We start from the raw sequence: 14137 nt of genomic DNA, 5'->3' as shown, positions 1-14137 counted from the left end.
ATGAATCTACCAGCTCCAGTCAGATATTCAAAAGGTGTTGATGATTTAGGCATTATTCTTAATGTCCTCTGAGAAAAGTACTTTTTCATTAAAGCTGAAACTCTATATAGGACACAATTCTTATAAATTACAGAAATACTCTTAGAAGGGAAAAGTTGAAGTTCAGATAGCATATCAGAGAAACCTGTAAACTGACAATCAGCCCCCCCTACATTAAAATGCAAAGATTTGCATGAATGTGTTTAAAAATGACAGGAGACAGGAATGGGAGCTTCTAAGCAAGACAGACTGAAATTTTTAAGAGTGAAATGCCTGAAAATAGCCTCCTGAATGCATAGTTAGGCACCTATATAGAGGCTGCTTGATTTTCAGTTGTTCTGATCACCCAGAGCTCCCATTAGCTTCAGGAGCAACTGTGGATACTCAGCTGTTCTAGAAATCAAGCCACCTTTATTCAAGGGTCTAAATATGGATGTCTGTGCCCAAGTTTGGGGGAAAAAAATAAAAAATAAAAAATAAATAAATAAAAAAGAAAGGTTTTTTGCTACCAAGATTTTATAACAGAAAGGAATAACCAAGTTTCATTTTCTCAGGTTACAATGCTTGAAACCGAATCAACATAACAATTAATAGTGCAACATATCCCTACCGAAGATCTAGTCAGAGGTGAATGGAAAGCTGTCCCAAGATCTGTAGCTCTTAATTAGCAATATGAAACATTCTTTAGATACTTCATTTCTCAGACTGCAAAGTGTTACCAGGACACCCAAATCTTTTTCATAGTATTTCAGTGTTTCCATTAATAAGCTTTTCAGGCTGGGCTGAGGAAGACTTTGCAAGATTAACTTTGCAAATCTGTAAGTATTAACTATTTAACTGTTTCAGAATTACCATTTTTTTTCCACTTTTTGATCAAGTACAACCAGCAGACTTGGGCATATTTTTTAATGCTGTAATATATGAACAAGAGAGAATTACGCCTTTAATTCTATCAAACGCACTCAGTAGTCAGAAGAACTTCTGAATGCTGTTTTTTTAAAGGCTTCTTTTATGAAAATAATCCTGAGTTGCTTTTGTGTTTAAGCCATTGCCAGGTCGTGTGGAAGTGCATAAGAGCCAGTCACGTGGTGGAAAATCTGCAAGGAAGAAAGGACATTCATGGTGAACTTATATAAGACTGTAAATTTCAAAGTATCACGAAAGTCACAAATTAAAGGCACGTCAGAAGAAGATGATGGCTATTTATTTGTCTATGTGTGTCTCCATAAAATATGATGCAGTATGCCTTCGTATACTTGTTTTGATTTGATTTGAACTAAGAGCTCTTGCTGCCTTGCTTGGAAAGAAAAAGAAAAAAGATTTCTGTTGCTTTCAAAAAGAGACAAGTAGAAGACAATGATTTACTCCCATTGTAATCTTGGTTTGATGATTTCAGCATTATTTCTAATATTTAAAGCATTCAAAACTGCTTATGCTTTTATAGGGCTCATTTTAAACTCTTCACTGTCTCAGGGCTGGGTGTTTCCCTGTTTTCTGTGTTTTGCTTTTATACATATCTGTTTTTGTGAATATAATGACTGGTACATTTTATCTCACATGGTTTTAGATGACACAGCACAGCAGAGCTTTGGTCATGACTGCAGTCTTTGTGCAATCCCTGGCAGATAAAAAGGTGCCACTGTTAAGAAACCAGAAAAAACTATCACATACTCTAGCTGTCATGTAAGACCCAGCAGAGATAGCAGTGGCAATAAAAAAAGCTTACCATGCTTTGTCATTACAAGAGACATGATTTTAGGTCAAGTGAGAGGCAGAAACAGTCTGGCAGTGAAGCAAGACAGTATTATTCTCACTGCAAGAGGGAACCGGGGGTTTTCAAATGTCATCAATATTCACCTGATATCTTTGATCTGTTAAGACTTTTCTGATAACATGTTAGTACTTCAGTTGCTAGGAAAGATGGGCAAGGGAACAGTTTCATGTTTTTCTCTCCTTCAGTCCCAGGACACAGCAGATATTCCCTCACAGCACAAGAACTATGAAACTGTTTTTTTGGCTAGAGCTAGTATCACCTCATCTTTTGGGCTTAAAGAGAATGGGAGTAAACTTGAGCAGCCCTAACGGTTTAGTCCTTCCTATGATACCATATCCCTTCAACTATGCCGTGTCCTTTGAGTTAGATCCCCCACTCCAGTGAGGCAGGTCACAGCAGACAGTTCCTCCTACTGGAAACTACACACTGCCACCGTATTTCATACCCTGTTTGTCTGCCAGGAAACACAGTGACCTGCCTGCACAAAAATAAAATCAATGAGAAAAAGTGAGACTTTGTAATAGGCAATTGCTTTTTCTTTCCCAGGAAATAATACATAAGAATTTCTCTTTCAGCAGTACCATTTCTAGAATGAGAAGACTTTTTCCACAATATGGAAATACCTTTTTCCATGATATGGAAATATATTGTAAAACAAAGGGTCTGTGATGTTTCCTGATGGCCATCTGAACTGGCAACAGGTAGAAGTGCATGGGAGTGCACTGCCGTGCATTAGCAAAAGACTACATGTGTACAAATGGAGCTCCTTTGCTTACTACACTGTGAGCCTGGACGTAGCAATTGTCAGATGCTTGGGATACCAGAATCCCAGAGGTCTGAAATGACAGGCAAAATTTAAGCTAATACTGTGCTGGAAGTGAACTTGCTAACAATGCATTAAATGCATGTTCTGTTATCTCTTAAGCAACACCAAAAAGCATATTCTGCAAAAACAGTAAGCCAGCACATTTAGAAAGATAATTGTTTCTCTCTAAAAATCTGAAAACTATTAGCAACTAACCTGTTTCTCAATGTCTTCCAACAAACTACTAGCACCAAGGCGAAAGAGCTCTGGTTTCAGCCATTCCACTCCCAGTTCCTCTTTTACCAGCATAAGCCAAGTAATAGCTTCTTTTGCTGTCCGAATACCACCAGCAGGCTTAAATCCAACCTATATATATAAAAAAAAATGCAATACTTCATTATGGCCCCAGAAGAACAATCAGCATTTGTAGACATGCCATCTAAATCTATGTGGTGTATATAAAAAAACTCTGTTCTGGTAAATATCTGACTGTAAGCAGTGTTTGGTCTGGACTAGCGCTGCAAGTCATCCATCAGGCCTCAGTCCTCACACTGAAAGACAAATTTTTTGTCGTGAGTGAAAGCAAGTGAGGGAGCAATACTTTTGCCCCCTGTGCACTTTCTTAGGAGCTGAGTTTGAGAGAAATTTGCCCATAACACGTTAGATCAAGGAATTTAGGCAGGACCAGGGCTATCTGCGTATCAGAGAATCATAAGATGGCTTGGGTTGGAAGGGACCTTTAGACTCATCCAGTTCAACACCCCTCCTGCCATGGGCATGATTCCACCCACCAGCTCAGGCTGCCCAGGGCCCTATCCAACCTGGCCTTGAACACCTCCAGGGATGGGGCACACACAGCTTCTCTGGACAGCATTTGCCAATGCCTCACCACACTTTCAGTGAAAAACTTCCCCGACATCTAATCTAAATCTCCCCTCTTTTAGTTTAAAATCACTCCCCCTTGTCCTATCACTATCTACCTGTGTGAAAAGTTGATTTTCCTCCTGCCTTATGAGCTCCCTTTAAGTACTGGAAAGCTGCAGTGAGGTCTCCCTAGAACGTTCTCTTCTCCAGGGTGAACAAGCCCAGCTCTTTGTAGGAGAGTTGTCTTTGTAGGAGAGGTTCTCCAACCCTCTGACCATTTAGTGACCCTCCTCTGGACCTGCTCCTAAAATCCTACTTCTTTCTTGAGCTGGGAGCCCCAGACCAAGACACAGTACTTCCAACGTGGCTTCTCAAGGGCACACTAGAGGGTGACTATCACCTTCCTTGTCCTGCAGAGCACCCCTCTTTTGACAGAGCCCAGGATACTGTTGGCCTTCTGGTCTGCAAAAGCACACTGCCAGCTCAATATCACTTACTGCTCATGTTGCAATCTTATTCCAAAAAAATATCAACAAGTATAAATGCAATTAAGTAATGTCAAAGATACCAAAGTAAAGCATGCAGTGCAGCTGACTTGCATGAAGAGCAGTAAGATGCAGTTGTATTTTATAAAAAACCTGAGTGTCAGAATAATACATAATTGGGTAGTAAATTCAAACTTACTTTAAACTTTTTCACTAAGATTTACTAAGTAGAGACTAAATCAGGCCTCTTTACAAGAAGTGGATTTTTTTTCTGTTCTACAAGAACTGTAAAACTTCCCTCCCACCAGATACTGGGCATGCTTTCAGACACTTGATGAGAGATGTGTCATACTTGGTTAGGTGAACTGCCATGTGTATTAGGACACATAACAGGAAAAACCTATCTTTAAGGCAAAGCATGCCATGAATCTCATGATCCAAGAAAATGGATCCAAAAGGGGTGGCCAGCTGGGAGAGGGAGGTGATTGTGCCCCTCTACTCAACCCTTGTGAGGCCCCATCTGGAGCACCGCGTCCAGGCCTGGGGCCCCCGTACAGGAAGGACGTGGAGCTCTTGGATTGGGTCCAGAGGAGGGCCACTAAGATGATCAGAGGGCTGGAGCACCCCTCCTATGAGGAAAGGTTGATGGAACTAGGCTTGTTTAGTTTGGAGAAGAGAAGGCTCTGGGGAGACCTCATTGTGGCCTTCCAGTACTTGAAGGGAGCGCATGAACAGGAAGGGGGGTGGCTGTTTACAAGGGTGGATAGCGATAGGACAAGGGGGAATGATTTTAAACTGGGACAGGAAAGGTTTGGGTTGGATATTAGGAAGAAGTTTTTCACACAGAGGGTGGTGACACAGTGGAACAGGTTGCCCAAAGAGGTTGTGGATGCCCCATCCCTGGAGGCTTTCAAGGCCTGGCTGGATGTGGCTCTGGGCAGCCTGGTCTGGTGGTTGGCAACTCTGAACATAGCAGGGGGGTTGAAACTCAATGATCATTGTGGTCCCTTTCAACCCAGGCCGCTCTGTGATTCTATGATTTTATGATTCTATGATTCTGTGATCCCATGAGCCAGCATGGAGGTGACCTGCAGCGCACCCTTCTGGTTATGTGCCATTTACACATATCTCATTCTAAGACAGAATTTGTAAAGGACAGCTATCAAAATCCTGGTCAGAAAGTTTGTTGCTTGCATTACCTCAGATGTTGGCCAGCAGCAGATTTTTAACATTCTAGAAGAATAAGTAGAATTAAGAAAAAGCGTATCTGCATTAATGCAGAAAATCTGAACAACATTCACAGTAGCACATAGTGATGCTTTCTACATTTCCTTCTGCCATACATCTTTATCTTGGTTAGTCCTTCTGTTTAGCCTCCTCGAGAAAGAATTACCATTCTGATTTCTGTATATACTTTCCTGAAAGCTCACTGCATTGTTTTTTTTTTGTTTTGTTTTGTTTTTTGTACCTTATGGATATGACAATAGAATCTAAAATTATCTGTCATTTTAAATAACTTTGGTAATTTTAATAGTGATTTCAGGACAAACAAATAGAATAAATCCTTCTTTAACACTGAAGTATTGTGATAACAACATATTTCCAGTAAGATTATAAAGAACGATAACAGGAAAAGCTTGATAAATCCAAACACAAAGACTATCTTTTTGTGGATGGATGGATGGATGCATAAGTGTATGCATACATCTGTTAACATTAGATTTCCAAAAGGAATTTAAAGCACGTCAACTGGAAAAGCATCCTCTAGACAATAAATTAAAATACTGGGACTGTGTTTTCCCTAAGGAAGATAAATCCTAATCAAATTCAAATTTAGATTTCTTCCTAGAAATACTACAGCTCTTTGAGATAATCTGTGGCAAAAACAAGTAAAACAGTTAATAAATAAGATAACTAAAAACACTATGCAAAATTCCTTTCCCTTTTAGCAAATTCTGAAAGCTCTTTGCAAAAAAAGAAGGAACCAAAAAACTGACAAAATCAAGACTGTCCTCTCCTCCATTTACTGCACATCTGACTGCCATAAAACATAAAAAAGGAAAGGAGAGGGGAGACGGGGGGGGACATTTAATTCGAGAGCGGTATAAAGTCCGGCTACCACTTCCCTGCTGTTTCACAGCATTTCATTATTTTGCTTAATAAGTTCATCTCCTCAAGAATTTTCTCTTCACCTTATATTATTAAAAGTAATAAGTTTTTCTGGATTGGGGGTTTTCCCAACAGAAAAACCAATTTATGTATGTCCTTCAATAATGACAGGAAAAGATTATTTCCCATTATATTGCACACTTTTCATATCACCACCACAGCTTATCATTCAATAAATGTTACTCTGCAACTTGTTCCTATCCTCGAACAAGTTTAATTTCTGTATTAACCTGTTTTTCCCAGCCAACGCCTTGCTAGAAAGGATCCCTACAGCAGCAAAATTAGTTTGCTAAAGAAACCATTTAGAAATCTCTTGTCGCTGATAATATTGTCTTCAGTTAATAAAAGCACACAAAGTCAGTTTACATCTAATTCTCTGACATACACAGACATAAGCACTTATTCTGAATAACACATTTTATACCATGAATACATTCTTTTAAAGCAAAAGGTGAATTCAACATTTGTATCCAATTATATGTACAAAGCTGTGCTGATGCCTAGCCTTTGGCACATGGCTCCTGCAAGCAGCACCTGTACGGAGGCGAGTCACTTGGCCCAAGGGATCTGCCTCCAGTTGGCAGCAATGATGCTTCTGCAGAAGCAAGACTATGAGAGAGGCTAGAGCTGCTGTATGGCAGGCAGAGATGCAAACTGGGGAAGGGAGGAGTAAAAGCAGCCCAGGGATCCATGCCAGCCTCACCCAGACAACTACTAAGGGCAGAAGGACACATGTAACTTGTTATGATGTGCTCCTCAAGCTCCAACAGCCCCTGAAGCCATCTCAGCCTCTGTCCCACTGGTCATCCCATGTCCCAGCATCACATCATCTGCTGATAGGAACGAAGGGTAAGTTGGAAAGGATAGAAAGGTGGCCCAGAATTGGAGAGTCTTAGCTACATGACGCCTCCTTCCCTGAGGCCATAGGTAAGGGAAAAGCACACTGCTGAGTACCTGCAGCAGATCTGGGTGGTGATGCATTGGAACAGGTTGCCCAGAGAGGTTGTGGATGCCCCATCCCTGGAGGGATTCAAAAGGCCAGGCTGGATGTGGCTCTGGTCAGCCTGGTCTACTGGTTGGCAACCCTGCCCACAGCAGGGGGTTTGAAACTATATAATCTTTGAGGTCCTTTTCAACCCAGGCCACTCTATGATTCTATGATCTAAGAAGGAGCTCTGCTTGTCTGTAGATATAGGAAATGGAAGGTGGCATAAGCCTTTCTGAATAACCTCCTCCTTTCTCTGCTCTAGCAACAGGATAGATGCACAGACAGTTCATAGACTCCTCTCTGCTCCTCACCTCCCCTGACCTTCCTTCATAGTGTCCTGACTATCAGATAAAGAGTGCAATGCTCTCCCAGCCTGTCTTGCTCTCCCTCCATTTCAGACAACAGGATCCAACTGGATCTGCCTTCTTGTTGCCTTAGAAAGCTCCTCCAGCAAGGGAGAAATGAGCGGAATTTACTCTTTGGGTTGCCAGAACTAAGTCAGAAAATAGAGTTGTACTCTGGATGAACTCTTTGTGTCTATACGTCTGTACAACTCCAATGAAGCTTATGGGAGTATGCCAATCACTGTCAGTTTGAGATTATTCGTCCTGTCACTGAGATGACCATTTAAATATCTTACATGGTGAAACAAAACTCAAAACCAAATGCAATGTGTGATGTACCAAAATTGCAAAGGTTTCAGGGAATGAGCTGACAGTTACTCAAGAGAGGAAAGGCAAAACTGTGTTTCAGTTTTGGATTTTTTTGTTGTTTAAATTACTAGTAAACAGAAAGGAATACAACACAGAAATCCCATTGCCCATTGCCTATTGCTCTATAATCATGGAAGCTAATGTATGTAGATTTATATATGCTGTATTTTGAAAATTTTACAGTCTTACGATGTTCTGAGAAAACCTGTTTGGTTCATTTTCAGAAGGGTCATGAGAATTACCTTAAAGCCAGTTTGCCAGTAGAATTCTTTAATGGCTCGCATCATGACTACTCCAACTGGAAGAGTCGCATTTTCCACTTCCTTTCCTGTAGATGTCTTTATAAAATCAGAACCTTAAAGGAAGTAAAAATCTTTATGGTAGTTTTAGAATGAGAACCACTGTGCATATGTGTAGTTCACACCCTCCAAGGATGTTTTCATCCTTCATAGCAATTACAAAGCATCCGTTTTACACATCCCTGTGGTATCAATGTCAACTTTGCACCTGCAAAGACTAGAGCAGGAAGGTGAGGTACCCATCTGGTTTCAGAACAACTCAGGCATCCCAGGGGTTAAATGAGTACGTCAGCTCTTAATTCTCTGCCCTAGAAATCACATCAAGAATCCTTTCTATAAACTCCAATATATTACAAGGGCTGCTCCAAAACAATGCCTCCTATTTTACTACCTTGACTCAAAACATCAGAAACAGACGGTGGTGGTATGGCAGTAGAGGTTGAACCTTACCACCAATATTCTATTAAATTTTGTTTCTGTGTGACAGATGGCATCTGATATGGAAGTGCATATGAAGCAAAAGTGTGTCACTGAATTCATCCATTTAGAAAAAATGCCACCCACTGACACTCATCGACGCTTGCTGAGATTTTATGGAAACCGAACAGTAGATGTAAGCACAATGAGGTGGTGCAAGGTGCCCAGTTCTGGACAGCCATGCTCAGCTGTCACACCACAAAATGAAGAACATCTCCATCAGCTCATCTATGTATGTGAATCTGTAGGTCATGACTGCAGACTATGTTATTTATGTGCACATATTGGCTTCAATGGATTGGAAACGATGGTGGCAATGTTGGAATATTGCAAAGTTTGCACCAGGTGGGTCTCATGAATGCTCATCGAGGAAGAGAAAGATCACCATATGCAAGTTTGTCAAGACCTACTGAACTAATACAAGGCTGGAGGTGACAGTTTCCTGGATCTCATCACTACTGGTGACGAGAAGTGCTGTCATTACTATGAGCCAGTGCCAAACTGGCAGTCCATGGAGTAGCCACATTGAATTCCCCATCAAAGAAAAAATTCAAGATGCAACCTTCAGCAGATAAAGTGATGTGCACCATCTTTTGGGACAGAAAAGGGGTGATCCTTCTGGATTTCCTGGAACTCAGACAGATCGTCAACTCTGACCACTATACCATGATGCTGACTAAGCTGAATGCTCAAACTTCCAGAATTAGGCTGGAGAAGAAGATAACTTTTCTCCTGCAACGTGATAACACTAGGCCCAGTGCCAGTTTGAAGATCGTGGAGTACACTGCCAGCCCTGGCTGGACTGTCCTACCACACCCGCTGTATAGTCCAGATTTGGTACCCTGTGACTTTCATATTCTCAGGTTAATGACAAAGATGGATTGCATGGGCAACATTTTCCTAGCAATGATATAGTCATAGCAGCTGTGAAACAGAGGGTCATCTCTGCTACTGCAAATTTTTATGAGCACAGCGTGAAGGCTCTTGTTCATTGGTGGCAAAAATGCACAGCTAATGGTGGTGACTATGTTGAAAAAGAGTGCTTAGTAGCTGAGAATTTGCTCTATCCGATAGTGTCATTGTGCTTTTTGCATCTGTTGTAGCTTCCAAGGAAATAAATAGGAGGCATTACTTTTGGACCAACTCACATATATGTTCCTGTACGGACATACATTATATATGTGTGCTGCATGTGTTACATATACATAAAAGGAATATAGCAGAATAACAACAACAACAAAAAAAAAAGCCAATGATTTTCTCTAAACAAATTTTGCATATATATCAATATTTTAATATTTCCACAAGGATCTTTCTGAATAGAAACAATTTTCATCAGGTTTTTAATACAACTTTGCATCAATTTGGTCTCACATTTGACAGTCTAGTATCATATTTCACATAGCGTTTGAAGTGAATAGAAAAAAATCCCATGTGTGTTTAATGAAACCAGCTGTGTAATACTGTAAACAGGGGAACAACTCCATTCTTATGCATTTTGTAATTGTAACACTGCAAATTACAATACTTAAAGCCATGGTCTGATATAATGCAGTAACAATACTAAAAAAAACTGTGTTATTTAAAGAAGGAGAGTTAACCTTGACTTATTGTTTATTTCATGTTTTCTCACTTTTACACAATTTTTCTCACTGTCTGTCCTGAATACCTGTGTAGTGTTCTTGTACATTCTTGCTGTTCTGGGTGGCCTTAAAACAAATTCAGCAGTGCAGTATTACAAAAAGCTAAGAAACTAGCAAAAAAAAATTGCTTTGCAGTGTCTGATCCCTCGCTGACACAATACAGTGACAAAAGTTCTTTAATTGGAATAGAGCATACTTCACCCCTGGGAACCTACTTCTTCTTAGAAAAGGTGTACTGTGGGATCATTAATTATCAAAAGTAATCGTGAGGAGAAGAGGACTAATTCAAACATAGCGTAGTAGTGCATCATCCACTTCAGTCAATTGGAACTGCATCTGCTTCCACTTCAGATTTGGCTTAAGGTCCATTTTGTCTCTTATTTGAATGATGAAGCCTCTATGACATCCCCTAGAGTAAGAAAGGGAACTTTCACTGCTGGCTCAAAGGAGATGCCTTGACTACATTCTGACAGTGTGCTGTGATATGCTCTAGAGACCTGTCTTTCTGACGCAGGTTGGCACGCAGCTATGTTTCAACCTGTTGGGAAGTTGAGACAAAACCAGGCATGTTTCAGTGTCCTGTAATTTAAACATAATCAAACTTCATCACTAACACTGCCTCCTGTAAATCTGTGTTTGTTTTTTTCTGCAGCTTTCCTGCCTAGGCATTCAATGGCGTTTAAACTGCACCATGCTACAACATTCCCATTCTAAACTGAAATGACTACTCAGGAAAAAAGTTCTAACTGCAAAGAAGTTGCAATATGAAAAGAGGCAATTAAAAGCTTACTGAGCCATGCAGGGAACTGAGCACATATGAGAGAGAGTTGAGTTATACATTTCAGAGCTATCCTCCGTCAGAGAGACAGTATGGACATCTGATATTCCCATTAAAACAAATAGTGGAAGTGAAACTTTAAGAGTGCCAAATTATACTTCTAATTTCCCTTTTGAAATGCAGCACTTAAAGTCCTTCATTGCAATACTTTTCATTTTTTCTAGTATAAGGTAAGTCAAAGCTTTTGTAAGTCTTATAATTACAAGTCTCTATGGTACAGTTTCATTAAAAACTTTCATTAAACAACAGCTGCCCTTGTATATGGTCTTCTAATCAATTTGGTCAAACAGAATGACTTCTAATCAGCTGTTGATAAAAATAGAAGATGAAATTTTAATTCTAATAGATTAACCACAAACTCAAGATAGTCTTCAAAATCCATCTAGCTCTATTCTCCAGTGGATTTAACGACTATTCAGCAACTCATTACTAAATAGAACAAGATGAACATTTTCCAGTTCATTAAAGAAATGTACTATGTATTTTTGCATTGTCCTCATGATTCGTTACAGGGAGTCTTAATTACAAGATAATGGATAATGGTTATTAAATGCAGACTCCAGTAATGAAGCTCTATTCATTTGCGAGCCTCAGAGACTGCAAAGAGGGGAAAATAAAATTACTAGCTTCAAAAGATTAACGGATCAAATTATTATTCAATTTTGAAAATCTCATTCAGACTTCACAGAAACAAGAAGAGATTAAAAACTAGTATTAGTACAAAAGTAGTGCATTTATATATTTATTTTTAAGTAATATCTTAAGGCTATTACCAGAATAATCAGCTTTAGATGTGATTATTAGACAAACATACAGCCAATTTAGTAGCATCCTCTACCAAAGAAAACAATATATTTTTATTTCCTGAGCAAATTCTATTCATGATTCGAGAGCTTCCATGCAGGACTCCAGGCAGCCTCTCACAGAATTTGGAAGATGCATGCTAGCAAAGCGCTCTGCAACGTAATGTGTTATTAAAGTGGAGATCTCAGTAATGAAAAGGGGGATTTAAAAATCAACCGCTGCCATAAAAAGCACCTCATTAAGTAGAATTTATGCCAACCCTGTAATAACAAAAGTGTTTCATCAATTCTATTTCTTATTCATGTTTTCAAAAACAAGTCTAAGGAATGAAGTTCAGTAGGAGTTTCATCTGGAAACTTAGGTGATGATTTAGAACCCCAAATTTATCACCCATCTTCCCATGAATATCAAGGCCGACGTTAAATTAACCCCTGGGTCACTTGTTTCTTTCTCCTTCATTTGGGTAGGTTACATAAAACACAAAATGAGTCTGTCAGGGTAGACTTGTAGGCCCAGTGAGTCTAGAAAAGGCCACATTTTCACTCTTTTTCACAGTGCAACTGCAAAAGTACATTTGCCTTTCAGTGAGTCAGGCACGACTCATTGAATCAGTGAAGAGTGCAGACCTCACATCCCCTATGCAACACAGCAGTATCAGATGTCTGTTTCAGCTGGGCTTGCTGTGAACCCAGTAACGGCACCAAGGCCAAGCAAGCAAAAACTGCATTGCTTTAATTTAAATGGAGGCAGAAATTTGTGTAAACCACAAGGAATGTGACCAATGCAGTCTGTACAGAGAAACTGAGTTCTCTACACAGTTGAGAGCCAGGCCACTTAAGCTGTGATCACTGTGCCCTGTGACACTAGCTAGAATATTTCCAGATATTAAAACTCTATTCCTCTGCTCTCTCACCCTACGCACACACCTCAGCCACTGTAGTTCACTGAAGACCATTTAAACCAAGCCAGCTGGATTTCCACATGCTGAAAGTAGTGGCTTAAGCAGCTTGAACCCACACCTAGAGGTTAAGATGAGGCCCACTATTTATCCCACATACTCATTAAGCCTTAAGCACCCAAGTGTAGGGAAAGACTTACCCAAGACAAGAAATTGGCAGAGCAAGAATTCAACATCCTGTTCTCCTGAAGGCCAGAATTGAGCTGGCCATCCTACTGCTATCTCCTCCATCATATCAAAACATCACAAAGCTTCCCTGTCCCATGCAAAAATGAAGCAGAGCGTGACAGCCAAATAATGCTACTTAGCTGACAGCATCCAGGAAACATATTACGGTTCCATAATTAAGCAATAATAAGCAGTATAGCAATTGCAGAGTAATCACAACCTTTTGGTTGCAAAGTGCTTCAAATGCCCTTAGGGAACGATTATAATTATGGAGTCTGAGTTGTTGCCTTACTCTTAAAAAAGAACAAAGATGCATCTGGCAGTTTTAAACAATAGTTCAGAGACATATGCTTGCAGAGGGATAATTATGCTATGTTACCTAGTATGTACTTCTAGTGAGTAGAAATGTATCTGGTTGCTGCAACTGGGCTATAACAAAGTGTGGCAACGTTGGGTAGATGCACTCCCTTACAGGACTTCTCAATCTGGTGGCACAGTCATGCTGTTGAGGAGACCGGTGTAAGCCCCTGCTGTTTGTGCTGACAAGGCAGCAGTAATAATATCACTATCAAATATGTGTAGAGTTCCATGAGCAAGACATTTTTTTTTTAAGAGTACCTAAAAATAAGGATCTTAAGATCAAACCTCTGAAAATGAGTGGCCAGGCTAACATAAGTGGCTAATTCTTATTAGCTGAGACATCATATTAGTCCACTTACACATCCTTACTCTACTCCAGTTGCAAGATAAAATATATTTCCTGACAGCTTAATTTTTTAATTTAAGAGAATACACATCTGTGACAACATGCTTCAGCAGTAGCTCACTGAGCTGCTTCAGCTCCATCACACATGGCTACTGTGTCAGACCACTTGCTCAGGTGCCTATGCATCTTTTCAGAGCCTGCAGCTATGCTACCATTTTTGAAACTGCCGGCTTATAATTTGGTATTTTGTGAACTTAATTTTGCAATTCTTTTCCGAAAAGTGCCTGCATGGAGCAAAAAATGAATCTGAACGTGGGGCTCCATGTTTTATGTCTGTTTACAAGTAAGACAACCTTTCTAATGACCTACCCTACCATCTCAGTTGGTTTTCAAGACTAGAAATGGAT

The 14137-nt window shown here is 40.0% G+C and overlaps 1 protein-coding gene across 9 annotated transcripts in view; it reads right to left on the bottom strand.

Annotated features, from left to right (window-relative positions):
* Positions 1-537: 537 nt before the first annotated feature.
* DERA (deoxyribose-phosphate aldolase) overlaps positions 538-14137 on the bottom strand; it is a 54337-nt gene continuing 40737 nt past the window's right edge. For 5 of the 9 annotated variants that reach the window (NM_001397107.1, NM_001397106.1, NM_001006248.2 and 2 more), the window contains 3 exons: positions 8080-8192; positions 2835-2984; positions 538-1136 (listed from right to left, as the gene is read on the bottom strand). In NM_001397107.1, the coding sequence (NP_001384036.1) occupies positions 1080-1136; positions 2835-2984; positions 8080-8192 (320 nt within the window). In that variant the 3' untranslated portion in view covers positions 538-1079. Of the gene's footprint in view, positions 1137-2834; positions 2985-8079; positions 10666-14137 lie in introns of those variants that run through there. The other 4 variants (XM_046939293.1, XM_046939291.1, XM_046939297.1 and 1 more) reach the window with 3 other exon arrangements.

Source organism: Gallus gallus, chromosome 1 (genome assembly GCF_016699485.2).
Source record: "Gallus gallus isolate bGalGal1 chromosome 1, bGalGal1.mat.broiler.GRCg7b, whole genome shotgun sequence".
Lineage (NCBI taxonomy): Eukaryota > Metazoa > Chordata > Aves > Galliformes > Phasianidae > Gallus > Gallus gallus.
The sequence above is the reverse complement of the archived record's forward strand: the minus strand, read 5'-3'. Positions and strand labels throughout refer to the sequence as shown.